This window comes from Lactuca serriola, chromosome 5 (genome assembly GCF_051521515.1).
Source record: "Lactuca serriola cultivar US96UC23 chromosome 5, Lser_US96UC23_V15, whole genome shotgun sequence".
Classification (NCBI taxonomy): domain Eukaryota; kingdom Viridiplantae; phylum Streptophyta; class Magnoliopsida; order Asterales; family Asteraceae; genus Lactuca; species Lactuca serriola.
The window spans coordinates 313,824,087-313,843,862 of record NC_136412.1 but is presented as its reverse complement, the minus strand read 5'-3'; the positions used below and the strand labels follow the sequence as shown (position 1 = coordinate 313,843,862).

Here is a 19,776-nt window from a genome sequence, read left to right as displayed (position 1 = left end):
ACCATTACTTAATACCGACCGAAATGTGTGTGTGTATATGTATGTGTGTGTCTGTGTGTGAGAGACAGGGGGAATGTATAAAGCTATTGGATGACTTTTTCCAAGTGATTTAAACCAAAAAAAAAACATCTTGTTAATATGCCACTAAACCTATTTCAATATAATTTGTAGAATACTAATTCATGTTTTAACCAATATTACCTATGTTGTAACAAACAAAAGAAGATCAATTCAAAACTATTTAAGTTATTTTTGACATCAAACTCCTAATAAAGAAGATAAATGATTAAGTTACGTATGCTGGTGAAGAAAATATAGTCTTAAGGAGTAATTAACAAATATGTTGGTGTCTTGGCGCAAATGTTATTTTTTGGTAATCTAAAATCCAATTTTTTTAAACAAATACATAAATCATTATTAATACACATATATTAGGGTCTTGGCAGAAATGTTACTTTTATTGTAATCTATAATATGAATATTTATGTCAGCAAACTCAGAATTATGATGATCATTTTTCATGAAACCTTTCCAATTATGAGGTTGTTTTCTCAATATAATAAGTAAAATCATTGATTAATACAACTGGGCTCGTAGAAGAACTAAACTGATTATTTCTCATTTGCCTACAAGATTATATAATAGGGAACTCAAATTAACTGGAGTTCAAAAATTCCTGCTTTATTTTCGATCGCAAGGTTATATCAGCAACTATAAACTTAAGGTTTAGTCGTACCTTTGAAATATCCTTTATCAATACTGGGAATAAATTTTGGTGCATTGTAAGCCTTAGGCCCTCAAGCGACTGTAAACTTTTTAGTCATACCTTTGAAATACACTTTATCAATATTGGGTAGACATTTTGGTGCAATGTTTATCTTAGGCATGCAGTCTTAAACCTAACAATTGTTTGTTTAATTTTATATTTATAATTTTCATAATTTTCTTTATAATTAACATTAATATCGATTAAATTAATTAATATAAGGTGAGGGTCATTTTTATAAACATCTAGCATTTATCACCAAAGATTTATAATATATGTAATGTGTACAAGTGTAGTCTGAATAAACTTTAATTAATGAGTAATCATACACTACTTAGTATCGATGCACGAACACATAAAAAATGATAAGGGAGTGTTTCCTCACTAGTCTTCTAAAAGTATTGGTTTAAGATCTATCGAATTTCCTTCTAAGCAGTTACATTGCCTATTATGATAGGTTTTGGAACCCCAAACATCTATCGGATGTTTTATTATAACAGAGAACACCTCGTACACAAGCAAAGCGAGTTATGTTTAGATTACAATACATCCACTTGCTATATGTCATGCTACTCAACCACTTGTTATTACATTAACTACATGAAAACAAAACATGACATCATCAATATAAATTCACATGCAAAAGTGATGTGTGCAACATACATAACATCTACTTTGATACAAATTCCATTTGGAGAATACACGTGATAAAAACTATCAACAGGAAAATTCAACATAAAATTTAATATATATTTGCTATATGACGTTAAAAAGTCAAATAAGGAAACCAAATGCCCCATGAATGGTGATGCGTTAACGTAAGAAAGTCACATCCTAGATTTCAACGTATGAAAAAAGGAACCCGAAAAAACGACAAAATGGTTTGGAAGAGTGGAGAAATAAATAAATAAATAATCAAAATGTACCTAGTTTTTCATGCACAAGCAACGACTTGTGCGTTTATTTTGGGCTTTTTGTTTTTTATTTTTATATATTTATTTTTCAAGCACATGTGGTCTCTAATGTATGGAGGAACAAAATATTATAGTATTTGAAAAGAATCTAGTACCATCTTCGAATCTCTAAATACAATTCGTTTGGTCAACATATTTTTTATGTTTGGAACTCGACTAAAAGCTAATCTTTTAATGGCAGATTATGCACAAGGATCTAGTATCCAAACATAACATACCTGCAACAGTATTTGAAAAAGCAGTATCATTTTTTCTTTTGCTTTTTCATTTGGAGTAACAAATGTTTGTGTGTCTTACAACCAAAAGTATGGCACCGTGCATGGGCATCGCAAAGTCGCTTGTCATTCCTTATGAATGATGATGCATATGTATCGTTAAGTTACAGAATAAATATGATGATGTCCCCACTTCCAACTAGATTGGTAACAAGACATGCGATATAAATTCTCGACGAGCTAAGCAGACAAGAGAAAACACACTACTTTCCATCCATTACTCTAAACATTGGTTACTAACTTTCCTATTTCATATATCCACTATTAAAGATTAGCGATTTGTTAACCATGCCAGGAAAAGGAAATGCAGTTCTAAAAGGAGATTGCAAGGGTAAATGCCACCTGTCAACCATTAATGATAGTTTTGTGGAGACAAGGACACATCATTTCATGGTTAATGGAAAGCCGTTGTATTTTAATGGCTTTAACGCCTACTGGTTAATGTGTATGGCTTCTGATCCATCTACAAGGGTGAAGGTCACAGATGCATTTCAAGAATCTTCCAAGATAGGAATGAACCTGGTTAGGACATGGGCTTTTAGTGATGGTGGCAACAAACCCCTGCAAACCTCTCCCGGTTTTTACAATGAGGACATGTTTAAGGTAACTTTATCTATTATTTTAGCCTCTATTTTTTATTCAACATGATCTGTAAACATTAAAAAGTAATATCTTATCAACCATACGACAAATCGACACGGACATATTGAAATAAAAGTTAGTAATAATCAAGATCACAAACACTTTAACACCTCTGTTTTATGTTACTTGTGATAACCATCCACACATTTTCATTCCAGGGATTGGATTTTGTGATATCAGAAGCGAAAAAGTATGGGATTCACTTGATTCTCAGCTTGGTTAATAACTGGGATGATTTTGGAGGTAAAAAACAATATGTTCAGTGGGCAAGGGATCATGGGGGACAATACTTGAATAGTGATGATGATTTCTTTACTAACGTTGTAGTTAAAGGATATTATAAGAATCATTTGAAGGTATATATATGTTTGGGAAACAATGTTTCCATTATATCACAAAAATTTTCTACAACAGCTGTATGTGCATTTTGTCAAAAAATTTGAGCATGTTGCAAATACTGTTTTGCTACAGACCATTCTTACGAGACGCAACTCAATCACCGGGGTTGACTACAAGGATGATTCCACCATCTTTGCATGGGAGCTAATGAACGAACCCCGCTGCCAGTCTGATCTATCAGGGAAATTTCTACAGGTTCTTGTTTTCTCTGTTTTCTCACAGTTAAGTTGTTCATATGAGAAAATGCCCGAATCAGTTATCTAGAAAGAAGGAAATCTTTTACTTTCAAATGATAGGAGTACATAGAGGAAACTGGTTTTTTATTAAACTATATGGTGCATAACCTATAACCATCGGTATCTCTTCTTTGTGCAGGAATGGATAGTAGAAATGGCAGCTGAAATAAAGTCCATTGATAAGAACCATCTTCTCGAAATCGGACTTGAAGGGTTTTATGGGGAATCAATGCCTGAAAAGAAGCAAAACAATCCGGGCTATGAAGTAGGGACCGACTTCATTACAAACAACGGCGTCAACAATGTGGATTTTGCTACAATCCATCTGTATCCCGACCAATGGTATGATCGAGTCTATACCGACATATAAACTCCATCACAATGCTTTTGTTCGTATATATACTTTGCATGTCACGCTAGCCAACACCCGAACGTAGTTAGCATCCTAAAAATGTTTCATGAAATGCATGTTTCTTATTTATAACTAAAACAATCTTTTATGTTATTTAATTTTATTGAATAACATATGTGGGTATTTCGATTTTTGACTTAGGGTTCCGGGAGCTAGCGATGAAGCTCGAGCTAAATTTGTTGAAAAATGGATTAATGCACATATTGAGGATTGTGATTCCATCTTGAGAAAACCTTTACTGATTGCAGAATTTGGCAAGTCCTCTTGGTCTTCAGGTTACACCGTAGAAGCAAGGGATGAGTACTTTGGTGGGATATTCAACACGGCCTATGAAAGTGCAAGAAACCGGGGGTCGTGTTCAGGTACAACTTTTTGGCAAGTCATGGCGGAAGGAATGGATAACTGGGGTGACGGGTACCAAGTTTTCTTTGACCAAAACCCCTCCACTGCTGCAATAATTGCCATACAGTCTCAAAGAATTTCATCACTCGACTCTTCAACCAACCTACAGTTCTCTCCCGTTGCTGTTGAAAAATAATTATGTTGGGTTCCTGAACAAATAATTATCCCTTTCGAGATAAAATGATATTTCTCTCTGCCGCGTTACTTACCTTTAGAAAATGTGAAGTTTAAATAGTGAAATGAAAATAAAGATAGAGCTAGCAACCATTTTGCATGAAACAAAATAGTTCCACCCTATTAGTAATGTTGTACCGCGGGTAACTTCAACTCAGTATTGTTGGACGAAGTGGGAAAATTGATGCATTTCCTTTTTATCTAAATATGGTAATATATGTAAGGTATTTTTATGTGTTTTCTTAGCTTTTGTCTATCTTTTCTTAATGTCATAAATATTTTGTCTATCAAACACACAAGTCACGTCAACATATGTGAATCCTTTTATATGTATTCAAACCACTTTTTGATCGCAGATCATCGACGAGAGGAATATTAATATTAGTTGATATGGGATATAGGTCATGATATATCATTAAATATCAAGATTTTTGACCTAAATTTTGTATTACACTTGTGCCTTTGGGGTGGTGATACTTAAATGAACAAATATTTTCCCGAGTTTTATACTAAAAAGTCTCATTATTTTGGAATTTTTTTTTGATAAATTCATAAATCTTTTTTTTTAACAAAAAAGTCTCGTTATTTTGGGAAAATCATATAATCTGTCTTTCCCAATTAAAAAAACTTTTTACTTAATTTGGGCAAAATGTTAAACGATCAGGTTTATTCTATTCAAAAAAAAAGATTTAGGACTTTATCAAAAAAAATCTCAAAATAATTAGACCTTTCTGCATGAAATGCATACTTATCCTATTAATATTGCTTGACAAAGGATATAAGTCATGATATACCAATGATTATTATGCCTTTAGATCTTGATTTTGAATTAAAATTATGTTTGTGGGAGTTGTGATACTTAAACAAACCATTACTTAATACCGACCGAAATGTGTGTGTGTATATGTATGTGTGTGTCTGTGTGTGAGAGACAGGGGGAATGTATAAAGCTATTGGATGACTTTTTCCAAGTGATTTAAACCAAAAAAAAAACATCTTGTTAATATGCCACTAAACCTATTTCAATATAATTTGTAGAATACTAATTCATGTTTTAACCAATATTACCTATGTTGTAACAAACAAAAGAAGATCAATTCAAAACTATTTAAGTTATTTTTGACATCAAACTCCTAATAAAGAAGATAAATGATTAAGTTACGTATGCTGGTGAAGAAAATATAGTCTTAAGGAGTAATTAACAAATATGTTGGTGTCTTGGCGCAAATGTTATTTTTTGGTAATCTAAAATCCAATTTTTTTAAACAAATACATAAATCATTATTAATACACATATATTAGGGTCTTGGCAGAAATGTTACTTTTATTGTAATCTATAATATGAATATTTATGTCAGCAAACTCAGAATTATGATGATCATTTTTCATGAAACCTTTCCAATTATGAGGTTGTTTCTCAATATAATAAGTAAAATCATTGATTAATACAACTGGGCTCGTAGAAGAACTAAACTGATTATTTCTCATTTGCCTACAAGATTATATAATAGGGAACTCAAATTAACTGGAGTTCAAAAATTCCTGCTTTATTTTCGATCGCAAGGTTATATCAGCAACTATAAACTTAAGGTTTAGTCGTACCTTTGAAATATCCTTTATCAATATTGGGAATAAATTTTGGTGCATTGTAAGCCTTAGGCCCTCAAGCGACTGTAAACTTTTTAGTCATACCTTTGAAATACACTTTATCAATATTGGGTAGACATTTTGGTGCAATGTTTATCTTAGGCATGCAGTCTTAAACCTAACAATTGTTTGTTTAATTTTATATTTATAATTTTCATAATTTTCTTTATAATTAACATTAATATCGATTAAATTAATTAATATAAGGTGAGGGTCATTTTTATAAACATCTAGCATTTATCACCAAAGATTTATAATATATGTAATGTGTACAAGTGTAGTCTGAATAAACTTTAATTAATGAGTAATCATACACTACTTAGTATCGATGCACGAACACATAAAAAATGATAAGGGAGTGTTTCCTCACTAGTCTTCTAAAAGTATTGGTTTAAGATCTATCGAATTTCCTTCTAAGCAGTTACATTGCCTATTATGATAGGTTTTGGAACCCCAAACATCTATCGGATGTTTTATTATAACAGAGAACACCTCGTACACAAGCAAAGCGAGTTATGTTTAGATTACAATACATCCACTTGCTATATGTCATGCTACTCAACCACTTGTTATTACATTAACTACATGAAAACAAAACATGACATCATCAATATAAATTCACATGCAAAAGTGATGTGTGCAACATACATAACATCTACTTTGATACAAATTCCATTTGGAGAATACACGTGATAAAAACTATCAACAGGAAAATTCAACATAAAATTTAATATATATTTGCTATATGACGTTAAAAAGTCAAATAAGGAAACCAAATACCCCATGAATGGTGATGCGTTAACGTAAGAAAGTCACATCCTAGATTTCAACGTATGAAAAAAGGAACCCGAAAAAACGACAAAATGGTTTGGAAGAGTGGAGAAATAAATAAATAAATAATTAAAATGTACCTAGTTTTTCATGCACAAGCAACGACTTGTGCGTTTATTTTGGGCTTTTTGTTTTTTATTTTTATATATTTATTTTTCAAGCACATGTGGTCTCTAATGTATGGAGGAACAAAATATTATAGTATTTGAAAAGAATCTAGTACCATCTTCGAATCTCTAAATACAATTCGTTTGGTCAACATATTTTTTATGTTTGGAACTCGACTAAAAGCTAATCTTTTAATGGCAGATTATGCACAAGGATCTAGTATCCAAACATAAAATACCTGCAACAGTATTTGAAAAAGCAGTATCATTTTTTCTTTTGCTTTTTCATTTGGAGTAACAAATGTTTGTGTGTCTTACAACCAAAAGTATGGCACCGTGCATGGGCATCGCAAAGTCGCTTGTCATTCCTTATGAATGATGATGCATATGTATCGTTAAGTTACAGAATAAATATGATGATGTCCCCACTTCCAACTAGATTGGTAACAAGACATGCGATATAAATTCTCGACGAGCTAAGCAGACAAGAGAAAACACACTACTTTCCATCCATTACTCTAAACATTGGTTACTAACTTTCCTATTTCATATATCCACTATTAAAGATTAGCGATTTGTTAACCATGCCAGGAAAAGGAAATGCAGTTCTAAAAGGAGATTGCAAGGGTAAATGCCACCTGTCAACCATTAATGATAGTTTTGTGGAGACAAGGACACATCATTTCATGGTTAATGGAAAGCCGTTGTATTTTAATGGCTTTAACGCCTACTGGTTAATGTGTATGGCTTCTGATCCATCTACAAGGGTGAAGGTCACAGATGCATTTCAAGAATCTTCCAAGATAGGAATGAACCTGGTTAGGATTTGGGCTTTTATTGATGGTGGCAACAAACCCCTGCAAACCTCTCCCGGTTTTTACAATGAGGACATGTTTAAGGTAACTTTATCTATTATTTTAGCCTCTATTTTTATTCAACATGATCTGTAAACATTAAAAAGTAATATCTTATCAACCATACGACAAATCGACACGGACATATTGAAATAAAAGTTAGTAATAATCAAGATCACAAACACTTTAACACCTCTGTTTTATGTTACTTGTGATAACCATCCACACATTTTCATTCCAGGGATTGGATTTTGTGATATCAGAAGCGAAAAAGTATGGGATTCACTTGATTCTCAGCTTGGTTAATAACTGGGATGATTTTGGAGGTAAAAAACAATATGTTCAGTGGGCAAGGGATCATGGGGGACAATACTTGAATAGTGATGATGATTTCTTTACTAACGTTGTAGTTAAAGGATATTATAAGAATCATTTGAAGGTATATATATGTTTGGGAAACAATGTTTCCATTATATCACAAAAATTTTCTACAACAGCTGTATGTGCATTTTGTCAAAAAATTTGAGCATGTTGCAAATACTGTTTTGCTACAGACCATTCTTACGAGACGCAACTCAATCACCGGGGTTGACTACAAGGATGATTCCACCATCTTTGCATGGGAGCTAATGAACGAACCCCGCTGCCAGTCTGATCTATCAGGGAAATTTCTACAGGTTCTTGTTTTCTCTGTTTTCTCACAGTTAAGTTGTTCATATGAGAAAATGCCCGAATCAATTATCTAGAAAGAAGGAAATCTTTTACTTTCAAATGATAGGAGTACATAGAGGAAACTGGTTTTTTATGAAACTATATGGTGCATAACCTATAACCATCGGTATCTCTTCTTTGTGCAGGAATGGATAGTAGAAATGGCAGCTGAAATAAAGTCCATTGATAAGAACCATCTTCTCGAAATCGGACTTGAAGGGTTTTATGGGGAATCAATGCCTGAAAAGAAGCAAAACAATCCGGGCTATGAAGTAGGGACCGACTTCATTACAAACAACGGCGTCAACAATGTGGATTTTGCTACAATCCATCTGTATCCCGACCAATGGTATGATCGAGTCTATACCGACATATAAACTCCATCACAATGCTTTTGTTCGTATATATACTTTGCATGTCACGCTAGCCAACACCCGAACGTAGTTAGCATCCTAAAAATGTTTCATGAAATGCATGTTTCTTATTTATAACTAAAACAATCTTTTATGTTATTTAATTTTATTGAATAACATATGTGGGTATTTCGATTTTTGACTTAGGGTTCCGGGAGCTAGCGATGAAGCTCGAGCTAAATTTGTTGAAAAATGGATTAATGCACATATTGAGGATTGTGATTCCATCTTGAGAAAACCTTTACTGATTGCAGAATTTGGCAAGTCCTCTTGGTCTTCAGGTTACACCGTAGAAGCAAGGGATGAGTACTTTGGTGGGATATTCAACACGGCCTATGAAAGTGCAAGAAACCGGGGGTCGTGTTCAGGTACAACTTTTTGGCAAGTCATGGCGGAAGGAATGGATAACTGGGGTGACGGGTACCAAGTTTTCTTTGACCAAAACCCCTCCACTGCTGCAATAATTGCCATACAGTCTCAAAGAATTTCATCACTCGACTCTTCAACCAACCTACAGTTCTCTCCCGTTGCTGTTGAAAAATAATTATGTTGGGTTCCTGAACAAATAATTATCCCTTTCGAGATAAAATGATATTTCTCTCTGCCGCGTTACTTACCTTTAGAAAATGTGAAGTTTAAATAGTGAAATGAAAATAAAGATAGAGCTAGCAACCATTTTGCATGAAACAAAATAGTTCCACCCTATTAGTAATGTTGTACCGCGGGTAACTTCAACTCAGTATTGTTGGACGAAGTGGGAAAATTGATGCATTTCCTTTTTATCTAAATATGGTAATATATGTAAGGTATTTTTATGTGTTTTCTTAGCTTTTGTCTATCTTTTCTTAATGTCATAAATATTTTGTCTATCAAACACACAAGTCACGTCAACATATGTGAATCCTTTTATATGTATTCAAACCACTTTTTGATCGCAGATCATCGACGAGAGGAATATTAATATTAGTTGATATGGGATATAGGTCATGATATATCATTAAATATCAAGATTTTTGACCTAAATTTTGTATTACACTTGTGCCTTTGGGGTGGTGATACTTAAATGAACAAATATTTTCCCGAGTTTTATACTAAAAAGTCTCATTATTTTGGAATTTTTTTTTGATAAATTCATAAATCTTTTTTTTTAACAAAAAAGTCTCGTTATTTTGGGAAAATCATATAATCTGTCTTTCCCAATTAAAAAAACTTTTTACTTAATTTGGGCAAAATGTTAAACGATCAGGTTTATTCTATTCAAAAAAAAAGATTTAGGACTTTATCAAAAAAAATCTCAAAATAATTAGACCTTTCTGCATGAAATGCATACTTATCCTATTAATATTGCTTGACAAAGGATATAAGTCATGATATACCAATGATTATTATGCCTTTAGATCTTGATTTTGAATTAAAATTATGTTTGTGGGAGTTGTGATACTTAAACAAACCATTACTTAATACCGACCGAAATGTGTGTGTGTATATGTATGTGTGTGTCTGTGTGTGAGAGACAGGGGGAATGTATAAAGCTATTGGATGACTTTTTCCAAGTGATTTAAACCAAAAAAAAAACATCTTGTTAATATGCCACTAAACCTATTTCAATATAATTTGTAGAATACTAATTCATGTTTTAACCAATATTACCTATGTTGTAACAAACAAAAGAAGATCAATTCAAAACTATTTAAGTTATTTTTGACATCAAACTCCTAATAAAGAAGATAAATGATTAAGTTACGTATGCTGGTGAAGAAAATATAGTCTTAAGGAGTAATTAACAAATATGTTGGTGTCTTGGCGCAAATGTTATTTTTTGGTAATCTAAAATCCAATTTTTTTAAACAAATACATAAATCATTATTAATACACATATATTAGGGTCTTGGCAGAAATGTTACTTTTATTGTAATCTATAATATGAATATTTATGTCAGCAAACTCAGAATTATGATGATCATTTTTCATGAAACCTTTCCAATTATGAGGTTGTTTTCTCAATATAATAAGTAAAATCATTGATTAATACAACTGGGCTCGTAGAAGAACTAAACTGATTATTTCTCATTTGCCTACAAGATTATATAATAGGGAACTCAAATTAACTGGAGTTCAAAAATTCCTGCTTTATTTTCGATCGCAAGGTTATATCAGCAACTATAAACTTAAGGTTTAGTCGTACCTTTGAAATATCCTTTATCAATATTGGGAATAAATTTTGGTGCATTGTAAGCCTTAGGCCCTCAAGCGACTGTAAACTTTTTAGTCATACCTTTGAAATACACTTTATCAATATTGGGTAGACATTTTGGTGCAATGTTTATCTTAGGCATGCAGTCTTAAACCTAACAATTGTTTGTTTAATTTTATATTTATAATTTTCATAATTTTCTTTATAATTAACATTAATATCGATTAAATTAATTAATATAAGGTGAGGGTCATTTTTATAAACATCTAGCATTTATCACCAAAGATTTATAATATATGTAATGTGTACAAGTGTAGTCTGAATAAACTTTAATTAATGAGTAATCATACACTACTTAGTATCGATGCACGAACACATAAAAAATGATAAGGGAGTGTTTCCTCACTAGTCTTCTAAAAGTATTGGTTTAAGATCTATCGAATTTCCTTCTAAGCAGTTACATTGCCTATTATGATAGGTTTTGGAACCCCAAACATCTATCGGATGTTTTATTATAACAGAGAACACCTCGTACACAAGCAAAGCGAGTTATGTTTAGATTACAATACATCCACTTGCTATATGTCATGCTACTCAACCACTTGTTATTACATTAACTACATGAAAACAAAACATGACATCATCAATATAAATTCACATGCAAAAGTGATGTGTGCAACATACATAACATCTACTTTGATACAAATTCCATTTGGAGAATACACGTGATAAAAACTATCAACAGGAAAATTCAACATAAAATTTAATATATATTTGCTATATGACGTTAAAAAGTCAAATAAGGAAACCAAATACCCCATGAATGGTGATGCGTTAACGTAAGAAAGTCACATCCTAGATTTCAACGTATGAAAAAAGGAACCCGAAAAAACGACAAAATGGTTTGGAAGAGTGGAGAAATAAATAAATAAATAATTAAAATGTACCTAGTTTTTCATGCACAAGCAACGACTTGTGCGTTTATTTTGGGCTTTTTGTTTTTTATTTTTATATATTTATTTTTCAAGCACATGTGGTCTCTAATGTATGGAGGAACAAAATATTATAGTATTTGAAAAGAATCTAGTACCATCTTCGAATCTCTAAATACAATTCGTTTGGTCAACATATTTTTTATGTTTGGAACTCGACTAAAAGCTAATCTTTTAATGGCAGATTATGCACAAGGATCTAGTATCCAAACATAAAATACCTGCAACAGTATTTGAAAAAGCAGTATCATTTTTTCTTTTGCTTTTTCATTTGGAGTAACAAATGTTTGTGTGTCTTACAACCAAAAGTATGGCACCGTGCATGGGCATCGCAAAGTCGCTTGTCATTCCTTATGAATGATGATGCATATGTATCGTTAAGTTACAGAATAAATATGATGATGTCCCCACTTCCAACTAGATTGGTAACAAGACATGCGATATAAATTCTCGACGAGCTAAGCAGACAAGAGAAAACACACTACTTTCCATCCATTACTCTAAACATTGGTTACTAACTTTCCTATTTCATATATCCACTATTAAAGATTAGCGATTTGTTAACCATGCCAGGAAAAGGAAATGCAGTTCTAAAAGGAGATTGCAAGGGTAAATGCCACCTGTCAACCATTAATGATAGTTTTGTGGAGACAAGGACACATCATTTCATGGTTAATGGAAAGCCGTTGTATTTTAATGGCTTTAACGCCTACTGGTTAATGTGTATGGCTTCTGATCCATCTACAAGGGTGAAGGTCACAGATGCATTTCAAGAATCTTCCAAGATAGGAATGAACCTGGTTAGGATTTGGGCTTTTATTGATGGTGGCAACAAACCCCTGCAAACCTCTCCCGGTTTTTACAATGAGGACATGTTTAAGGTAACTTTATCTATTATTTTAGCCTCTATTTTTATTCAACATGATCTGTAAACATTAAAAAGTAATATCTTATCAACCATACGACAAATCGACACGGACATATTGAAATAAAAGTTAGTAATAATCAAGATCACAAACACTTTAACACCTCTGTTTTATGTTACTTGTGATAACCATCCACACATTTTCATTCCAGGGATTGGATTTTGTGATATCAGAAGCGAAAAAGTATGGGATTCACTTGATTCTCAGCTTGGTTAATAACTGGGATGATTTTGGAGGTAAAAAACAATATGTTCAGTGGGCAAGGGATCATGGGGGACAATACTTGAATAGTGATGATGATTTCTTTACTAACGTTGTAGTTAAAGGATATTATAAGAATCATTTGAAGGTATATATATGTTTGGGAAACAATGTTTCCATTATATCACAAAAATTTTCTACAACAGCTGTATGTGCATTTTGTCAAAAAATTTGAGCATGTTGCAAATACTGTTTTGCTACAGACCATTCTTACGAGACGCAACTCAATCACCGGGGTTGACTACAAGGATGATTCCACCATCTTTGCATGGGAGCTAATGAACGAACCCCGCTGCCAGTCTGATCTATCAGGGAAATTTCTACAGGTTCTTGTTTTCTCTGTTTTCTCACAGTTAAGTTGTTCATATGAGAAAATGCCCGAATCAATTATCTAGAAAGAAGGAAATCTTTTACTTTCAAATGATAGGAGTACATAGAGGAAACTGGTTTTTTATGAAACTATATGGTGCATAACCTATAACCATCGGTATCTCTTCTTTGTGCAGGAATGGATAGTAGAAATGGCAGCTGAAATAAAGTCCATTGATAAGAACCATCTTCTCGAAATCGGACTTGAAGGGTTTTATGGGGAATCAATGCCTGAAAAGAAGCAAAACAATCCGGGCTATGAAGTAGGGACCGACTTCATTACAAACAACGGCGTCAACAATGTGGATTTTGCTACAATCCATCTGTATCCCGACCAATGGTATGATCGAGTCTATACCGACATATAAACTCCATCACAATGCTTTTGTTCGTATATATACTTTGCATGTCACGCTAGCCAACACCCGAACGTAGTTAGCATCCTAAAAATGTTTCATGAAATGCATGTTTCTTATTTATAACTAAAACAATCTTTTATGTTATTTAATTTTATTGAATAACATATGTGGGTATTTCGATTTTTGACTTAGGGTTCCGGGAGCTAGCGATGAAGCTCGAGCTAAATTTGTTGAAAAATGGATTAATGCACATATTGAGGATTGTGATTCCATCTTGAGAAAACCTTTACTGATTGCAGAATTTGGCAAGCCCTCTTGGTCTTCAGGTTACACCGTAGAAGCAAGGGATGAGTACTTTGGTGGGATATTCAACACGGCCTATGAAAGTGCAAGAAACCGGGGGTCGTGTTCAGGTACAACTTTTTGGCAAGTCATGGCGGAAGGAATGGATAACTGGGGTGACGGGTACCAAGTTTTCTTTGACCAAAACCCCTCCACTGCTGCAATAATTGCCATACAGTCTCAAAGAATTTCATCACTCGACTCTTCAACCAACCTACAGTTCTCTCCCGTTGCTGTTGAAAAATAATTATGTTGGGTTCCTGAACAAATAATTATCCCTTTCGAGATAAAATGATATTTCTCTCTGCCGCGTTACTTACCTTTAGAAAATGTGAAGTTTAAATAGTGAAATGAAAATAAAGATAGAGGTAGCAACCATTTTGCATGAAACAAAATAGTTCCACCCTATTAGTAATGTTGTACCGCGGGTAACTTCAACTCAGTATTGTTGGACGAAGTGGGAAAATTGATGCATTTCCTTTTTATCTAAATATGGTAATATATGTAAGGTATTTTTATGTGTTTTCTTAGCTTTTGTCTATCTTTTCTTAATGTTATAAATATTTTGTCTATCAAACACACAAGTCACGTCAACATATGTGAATCCTTTTATATGTATTCAAACCACTTTTTGATCGCAGATCATCGACGAGAGGAATATTAATATTAGTTGATAAGGGATATAGGTCATGATATATCATTAAATATCAAGATTTTTGACCTAAATTTTGTATTACACTTGTGCCTTTGGGGTGGTGATACTTAAATGAACAAATATTTTCCCGAGTTTTATACTAAAAAGTCTCATTATTTTGGAATTTTTTTTTGATAAATTCATAAATCTTTTTTTTTTTAAAAAAAGTCTCGTTATTTTGGGAAAATCATATAATCTGTCTTTCCCAATTAAAAAACTTTTTCCTTAATTTGGGCAAAATGTTAAACGATCAGGTTTATTCTATTCAAAAAAAAAGATTTAGGACTTTATCAAAAAAAATCTCAAAATAATTAGACCTTTCTGCATGAAATGCATACTTATCCTATTAATATTGCTTGACAAAGGATATAAGTCATGATATACCAATGATTATTATGCCTTTAGATCTTGATTTTGAATTAAAATTATGTTTGTGGGAGTTGTGATACTTAAACAAACCATTACTTAATACCGACCGAAATGTGTGTGTGTGTATATGTATGTGTGTGTCTGTGTGTGAGAGACAGGGGGAATGTATAAAGCTATTGGATGACTTTTTCCAAGTGATTTAAACCAAAAAAAAAACATCTTGTTAATATGCCACTAAACCTATTTCAATATAATTTGTAGAATACTAATTCATGTTTTAACCAATATTACCTATGTTGTAACAAACAAAAGAAGATCAATTCAAAACTATTTAAGTTATTTTTGACATCAAACTCCTAATAAAGAAGATAAATGATTAAGTTACGTATGCTGGTGAAGAAAATATAGTCTTAAGGAGTAATTAACACATATGTTGGTGTCTTGGCGCAAATGTTATTTTTTGGTAATCTAAAATCCAATTTTTTTAAACAAATACATAAATCATTATTAATACACATATATTAGGGTCTTGGCAGAAATGTTACTTTTATTGTAATCTATAATATGAATATTTATGTCAGCAAACTCAGAATTATGATGATCATTTTTCATGAAACCTTTCCAATTATGAGGTTGTTTTCTCAATATAATAAGTAAAATCATTGATTAATACAACTGGGCTCGTAGAAGAACTAAACTGATTATTTCTCATTTGCCTACAAGATTATATAATAGGGAACTCAAATTAACTGGAGTTCAAAAATTCCTGCTTTATTTTCGATCGCAAGGTTATATCAGCAACTATAAACTTAAGGTTTAGTCGTGCCTTTGAAATATCCTTAATCAATATTGGGAATAAATTTTGGTGCATTGTAAGCCTTAGGCCCTCAAGCGACTGTAAACTTTTTAGTCATACCTTTGAAATACACTTTATCAATATTGGGTGGACATTTTGGTGCAATGTTTATCTTAGGCATGCAGTCTTAAACCTAACAATTGTTTGTTTAATTTTATATTTATAATTTTCATAATTTTCTTTATAATTAACATTAATATCGATTAAATTAATTAATATAAGGTGAGGGTCATTTTTATAAACATCTAGCATTTATCACCAAAGATTTATAATATATGTAATGTGTACAAGTGTAGTCTGAATAAACTTTAATTAATGAGTAATCATACACTACTTAGTATCGATGCACGAACACATAAAAAATGATAAGGGAGTGTTTCCTCACTAGTCTTCTAAAAGTATTGGTTTAAGATCTATCGAATTTCCTTCTAAGCAGTTACATTGCCTATTATGATAGGTTTTGGAACCCCAAACATCTATCGGATGTTTTATTATAACAGAGAACACCTCGTACACAAGCAAAGCGAGTTATGTTTAGATTACAATACATCCACTTGCTATATGTCATGCTACTCAACCACTTGTTATTACATTAACTACATGAAAACAAAACATGACATCATCAATATAAATTCACATGCAAAAGTGATGTGTGCAACATACATAACATCTACTTTGATACAAATTCCATTTGGAGAATACACGTGATAAAAACTATCAACAGGAAAATTCAACATAAAATTTAATATATATTTGCTATATGACGTTAAAAAGTCAAATAAGGAAACCAAATGCCCCATGAATGGTGATGCGTTAACGTAAGAAAGTCACATCCTAGATTTCAACGTATGAAAAAAGGAACCCGAAAAAACGACAAAATGGTTTGGAAGAGTGGAGAAATAAATAAATAAATAATCAAAATGTACCTAGTTTTTCATGCACAAGCAACGACTTGTGCGTTTATTTTGGGCTTTTTGTTTTTTATTTTTATATATTTATTTTTCAAGCACATGTGGTCTCTAATGTATGGAGGAACAAAATATTATAGTATTTGAAAAGAATCTAGTACCATCTTCGAATCTCTAAATACAATTCGTTTGGTCAACATATTTTTTATGTTTGGAACTCGACTAAAAGCTAATCTTTTAATGGCAGATTATGCACAAGGATCTAGTATCCAAACATAACATACCTGCAACAGTATTTGAAAAAGCAGTATCATTTTTTCTTTTGCTTTTTCATTTGGAGTAACAAATGTTTGTGTGTCTTACAACCAAAAGTATGGCACCGTGCATGGGCATCGCAAAGTCGCTTGTCATTCCTTATGAATGATGATGCATATGTATCGTTAAGTTACAGAATAAATATGATGATGTCCCCACTTCCAACTAGATTGGTAACAAGACATGCGATATAAATTCTCGACGAGCTAAGCAGACAAGAGAAAACACACTACTTTCCATCCATTACTCTAAACATTGGTTACTAACTTTCCTATTTCATATATCCACTATTAAAGATTAGCGATTTGTTAACCATGCCAGGAAAAGGAAATGCAGTTCTAAAAGGAGATTGCAAGGGTAAATGCCACCTGTCAACCATTAATGATAGTTTTGTGGAGACAAGGACACATCATTTCATGGTTAATGGAAAGCCGTTGTATTTTAATGGCTTTAACGCCTACTGGTTAATGTGTATGGCTTCTGATCCATCTACAAGGGTGAAGGTCACAGATGCATTTCAAGAATCTTCCAAGATAGGAATGAACCTGGTTAGGACATGGGCTTTTAGTGATGGTGGCAACAAACCCCTGCAAACCTCTCCCGGTTTTTACAATGAGGACATGTTTAAGGTAACTTTATCTATTATTTTAGCCTCTATTTTTTATTCAACATGATCTGTAAACATTAAAAAGTAATATCTTATCAACCATACGACAAATCGACACGGACATATTGAAATAAAAGTTAGTAATAATCAAGATCACAAACACTTTAACACCTCTGTTTTATGTTACTTGTGATAACCATCCACACATTTTCATTCCAGGGATTGGATTTTGTGATATCAGAAGCGAAAAAGTATGGGATTCACTTGATTCTCAGCTTGGTTAATAACTGGGATGATTTTGGAGGTAAAAAACAATATGTTCAGTGGGCAAGGGATCATGGGGGACAATACTTGAATAGTGATGATGATTTCTTTACTAACGTTGTAGTTAAAGGATATTATAAGAATCATTTGAAGGTATATATATGTTTGGGAAACAATGTTTCCATTATATCACAAAAATTTTCTACAACAGCTGTATGTGCATTTTGTCAAAAAATTTGAGCATGTTGCAAATACTGTTTTGCTACAGACCATTCTTACGAGACGCAACTCAATCACCGGGGTTGACTACAAGGATGATTCCACCATCTTTGCATGGGAGCTAATGAACGAACCCCGCTGCCAGTCTGATCTATCAGGGAAATTTCTACAGGTTCTTGTTTTCTCTGTTTTCTCACAGTTAAGTTGTTCATATGAGAAAATGCCCGAATCAATTATCTAGAAAGAAGGAAATCTTTTACTTTCAAATGATAGGAGTACATAGAGGAAACTGGTTTTTTATGAAACTATATGGTGCATAACCTATAACCATCGGTATCTCTTCTTTGTGCAGGAATGGATAGTAGAAATGGCAGCTGAAATAAAGTCCATTGATAAGAACCATCTTCTCGAAATCGGACTTGAAGGGTTTTATGGGGAATCAATGCCTGAAAAGAAGCAAAACAATCCGGGCTATGAAGTAGGGACCGACTTCATTACAAACAACGGCGTCAACAATGTGGATTTTGCTACAATCCATCTGTATCCCGACCAATGGTATGATCGAGTCTATACCGACATATAAACTCCATCACAATGCTTTTGTTCGTATATATACTTTGCATGTCACGCTAGCCAACACCCGAACGTAGTTAGCATCCTAAAAATGTTTCATGAAATGCATGTTTCTTATTTATAACTAAAACAATCTTTTATGTTATTTAATTTTATTGAATAACATATGTGGGTATTTCGATTTTTGACTTAGGGTTCCGGGAGCTAGCGATGAAGCTCGAGCTAAATTTGTTGAAAAATGGATTAATGCACATATTGAGGATTGTGATTCCATCTTGAGAAAACCTTTACTGATTGCAGAATTTGGCAAGTCCTCTTGGTCTTCAGGTTACACCGTAGAAGCAAGGGATGAGTACTTTGGTGGGATATTCAACACGGCCTATGAAAGTGCAAGAAACCGGGGGTCGTGTTCAGGTACAACTTTTTGGCAAGTCATGGCGGAAGGAATGGATAACTGGGGTGACGGGTACCAAGTTTTCTTTGACCAAAACCCCTCCACTGCTGCAATAATTGCCATACAGTCTCAAAGAATTTCATCACTCGACACTTCAACCAACCTACAGTTCTTTCCCGTTGCTGTTGAAAAATAATTATGTTGGGTTCCTGAACAAATAATTATCCCTTTCGAGATAAAATGATATTTCTCACTGCCGCGTTACTTACCTTTAGAAAATGTGAAGTTTAA

The 19,776-nt window shown here is 32.9% G+C and overlaps 4 protein-coding genes across 4 annotated transcripts; all 4 read left to right on the top strand.

Annotated features, from left to right (window-relative positions):
- Positions 1-2,303: 2,303 nt before the first annotated feature.
- LOC145050801 (mannan endo-1,4-beta-mannosidase 4-like) lies at positions 2,304-4,242 on the top strand. Its single transcript, XM_078998995.1, has 5 exons — positions 2,304-2,618; positions 2,816-3,013; positions 3,129-3,311; positions 3,432-3,634; positions 3,846-4,242. Exons 1-5 carry the CDS (start codon positions 2,304-2,306, stop codon positions 4,240-4,242), a joined length of 1,296 nt encoding a protein of 431 aa, XP_078855121.1.
- A 3,280-nt stretch (positions 4,243-7,522) lies between these two features.
- LOC145051830 (putative mannan endo-1,4-beta-mannosidase 9) lies at positions 7,523-9,502 on the top strand. Its single transcript, XM_078999653.1, has 5 exons — positions 7,523-7,764; positions 7,961-8,158; positions 8,274-8,396; positions 8,577-8,779; positions 8,991-9,502. The coding sequence occupies exons 1-5, from the start codon at positions 7,552-7,554 to the stop codon at positions 9,385-9,387; spliced, it is 1,134 nt and encodes a 377-aa protein (XP_078855779.1). The 5' UTR covers positions 7,523-7,551; the 3' UTR covers positions 9,388-9,502.
- A 3,093-nt stretch (positions 9,503-12,595) lies between these two features.
- LOC145050800 (mannan endo-1,4-beta-mannosidase 4-like) lies at positions 12,596-14,533 on the top strand. Its single transcript, XM_078998994.1, has 5 exons — positions 12,596-12,910; positions 13,107-13,304; positions 13,420-13,542; positions 13,723-13,925; positions 14,137-14,533. Exons 1-5 carry the CDS (start codon positions 12,596-12,598, stop codon positions 14,531-14,533), a joined length of 1,236 nt encoding a protein of 411 aa, XP_078855120.1.
- A 3,209-nt stretch (positions 14,534-17,742) lies between these two features.
- On the top strand, positions 17,743-19,681 carry LOC145050799 (mannan endo-1,4-beta-mannosidase 4-like). Its single transcript, XM_078998993.1, has 5 exons — positions 17,743-18,057; positions 18,255-18,452; positions 18,568-18,690; positions 18,871-19,073; positions 19,285-19,681. The coding sequence occupies exons 1-5, from the start codon at positions 17,743-17,745 to the stop codon at positions 19,679-19,681; spliced, it is 1,236 nt and encodes a 411-aa protein (XP_078855119.1).
- The last annotated feature ends 95 nt before the right edge of the window (positions 19,682-19,776 follow it).

Bases quoted from the DNA above. Each gene is read 5' to 3' on its own strand.
- LOC145050801 (XM_078998995.1), top strand. From the start codon at position 2,304: ATGCCAGGAAAAGGAAATGCAGTTCTAAAAGGAGATTGCAAGGGTAAA. The intron at 2,619-2,815 runs GTAACTTTATCT...TTTTCATTCCAG, and splicing joins ACAATGAGGACATGTTTAAG to GGATTGGATTTTGTGATATC. The intron at 3,635-3,845 runs GTATGATCGAGT...TTTTTGACTTAG, and splicing joins CATCTGTATCCCGACCAATG to GGTTCCGGGAGCTAGCGATG.
- LOC145051830 (XM_078999653.1), top strand. From the start codon at position 7,552: ATGGTTAATGGAAAGCCGTTGTATTTTAATGGCTTTAACGCCTACTGG. The intron at 8,159-8,273 runs GTATATATATGT...GTTTTGCTACAG, and splicing joins ATTATAAGAATCATTTGAAG to ACCATTCTTACGAGACGCAA. The intron at 8,397-8,576 runs GTTCTTGTTTTC...TTCTTTGTGCAG, and splicing joins TATCAGGGAAATTTCTACAG to GAATGGATAGTAGAAATGGC.
- LOC145050800 (XM_078998994.1), top strand. From the start codon at position 12,596: ATGCCAGGAAAAGGAAATGCAGTTCTAAAAGGAGATTGCAAGGGTAAA. The intron at 13,305-13,419 runs GTATATATATGT...GTTTTGCTACAG, and splicing joins ATTATAAGAATCATTTGAAG to ACCATTCTTACGAGACGCAA. The intron at 13,543-13,722 runs GTTCTTGTTTTC...TTCTTTGTGCAG, and splicing joins TATCAGGGAAATTTCTACAG to GAATGGATAGTAGAAATGGC.
- LOC145050799 (XM_078998993.1), top strand. From the start codon at position 17,743: ATGCCAGGAAAAGGAAATGCAGTTCTAAAAGGAGATTGCAAGGGTAAA. The intron at 18,058-18,254 runs GTAACTTTATCT...TTTTCATTCCAG, and splicing joins ACAATGAGGACATGTTTAAG to GGATTGGATTTTGTGATATC. The intron at 18,453-18,567 runs GTATATATATGT...GTTTTGCTACAG, and splicing joins ATTATAAGAATCATTTGAAG to ACCATTCTTACGAGACGCAA.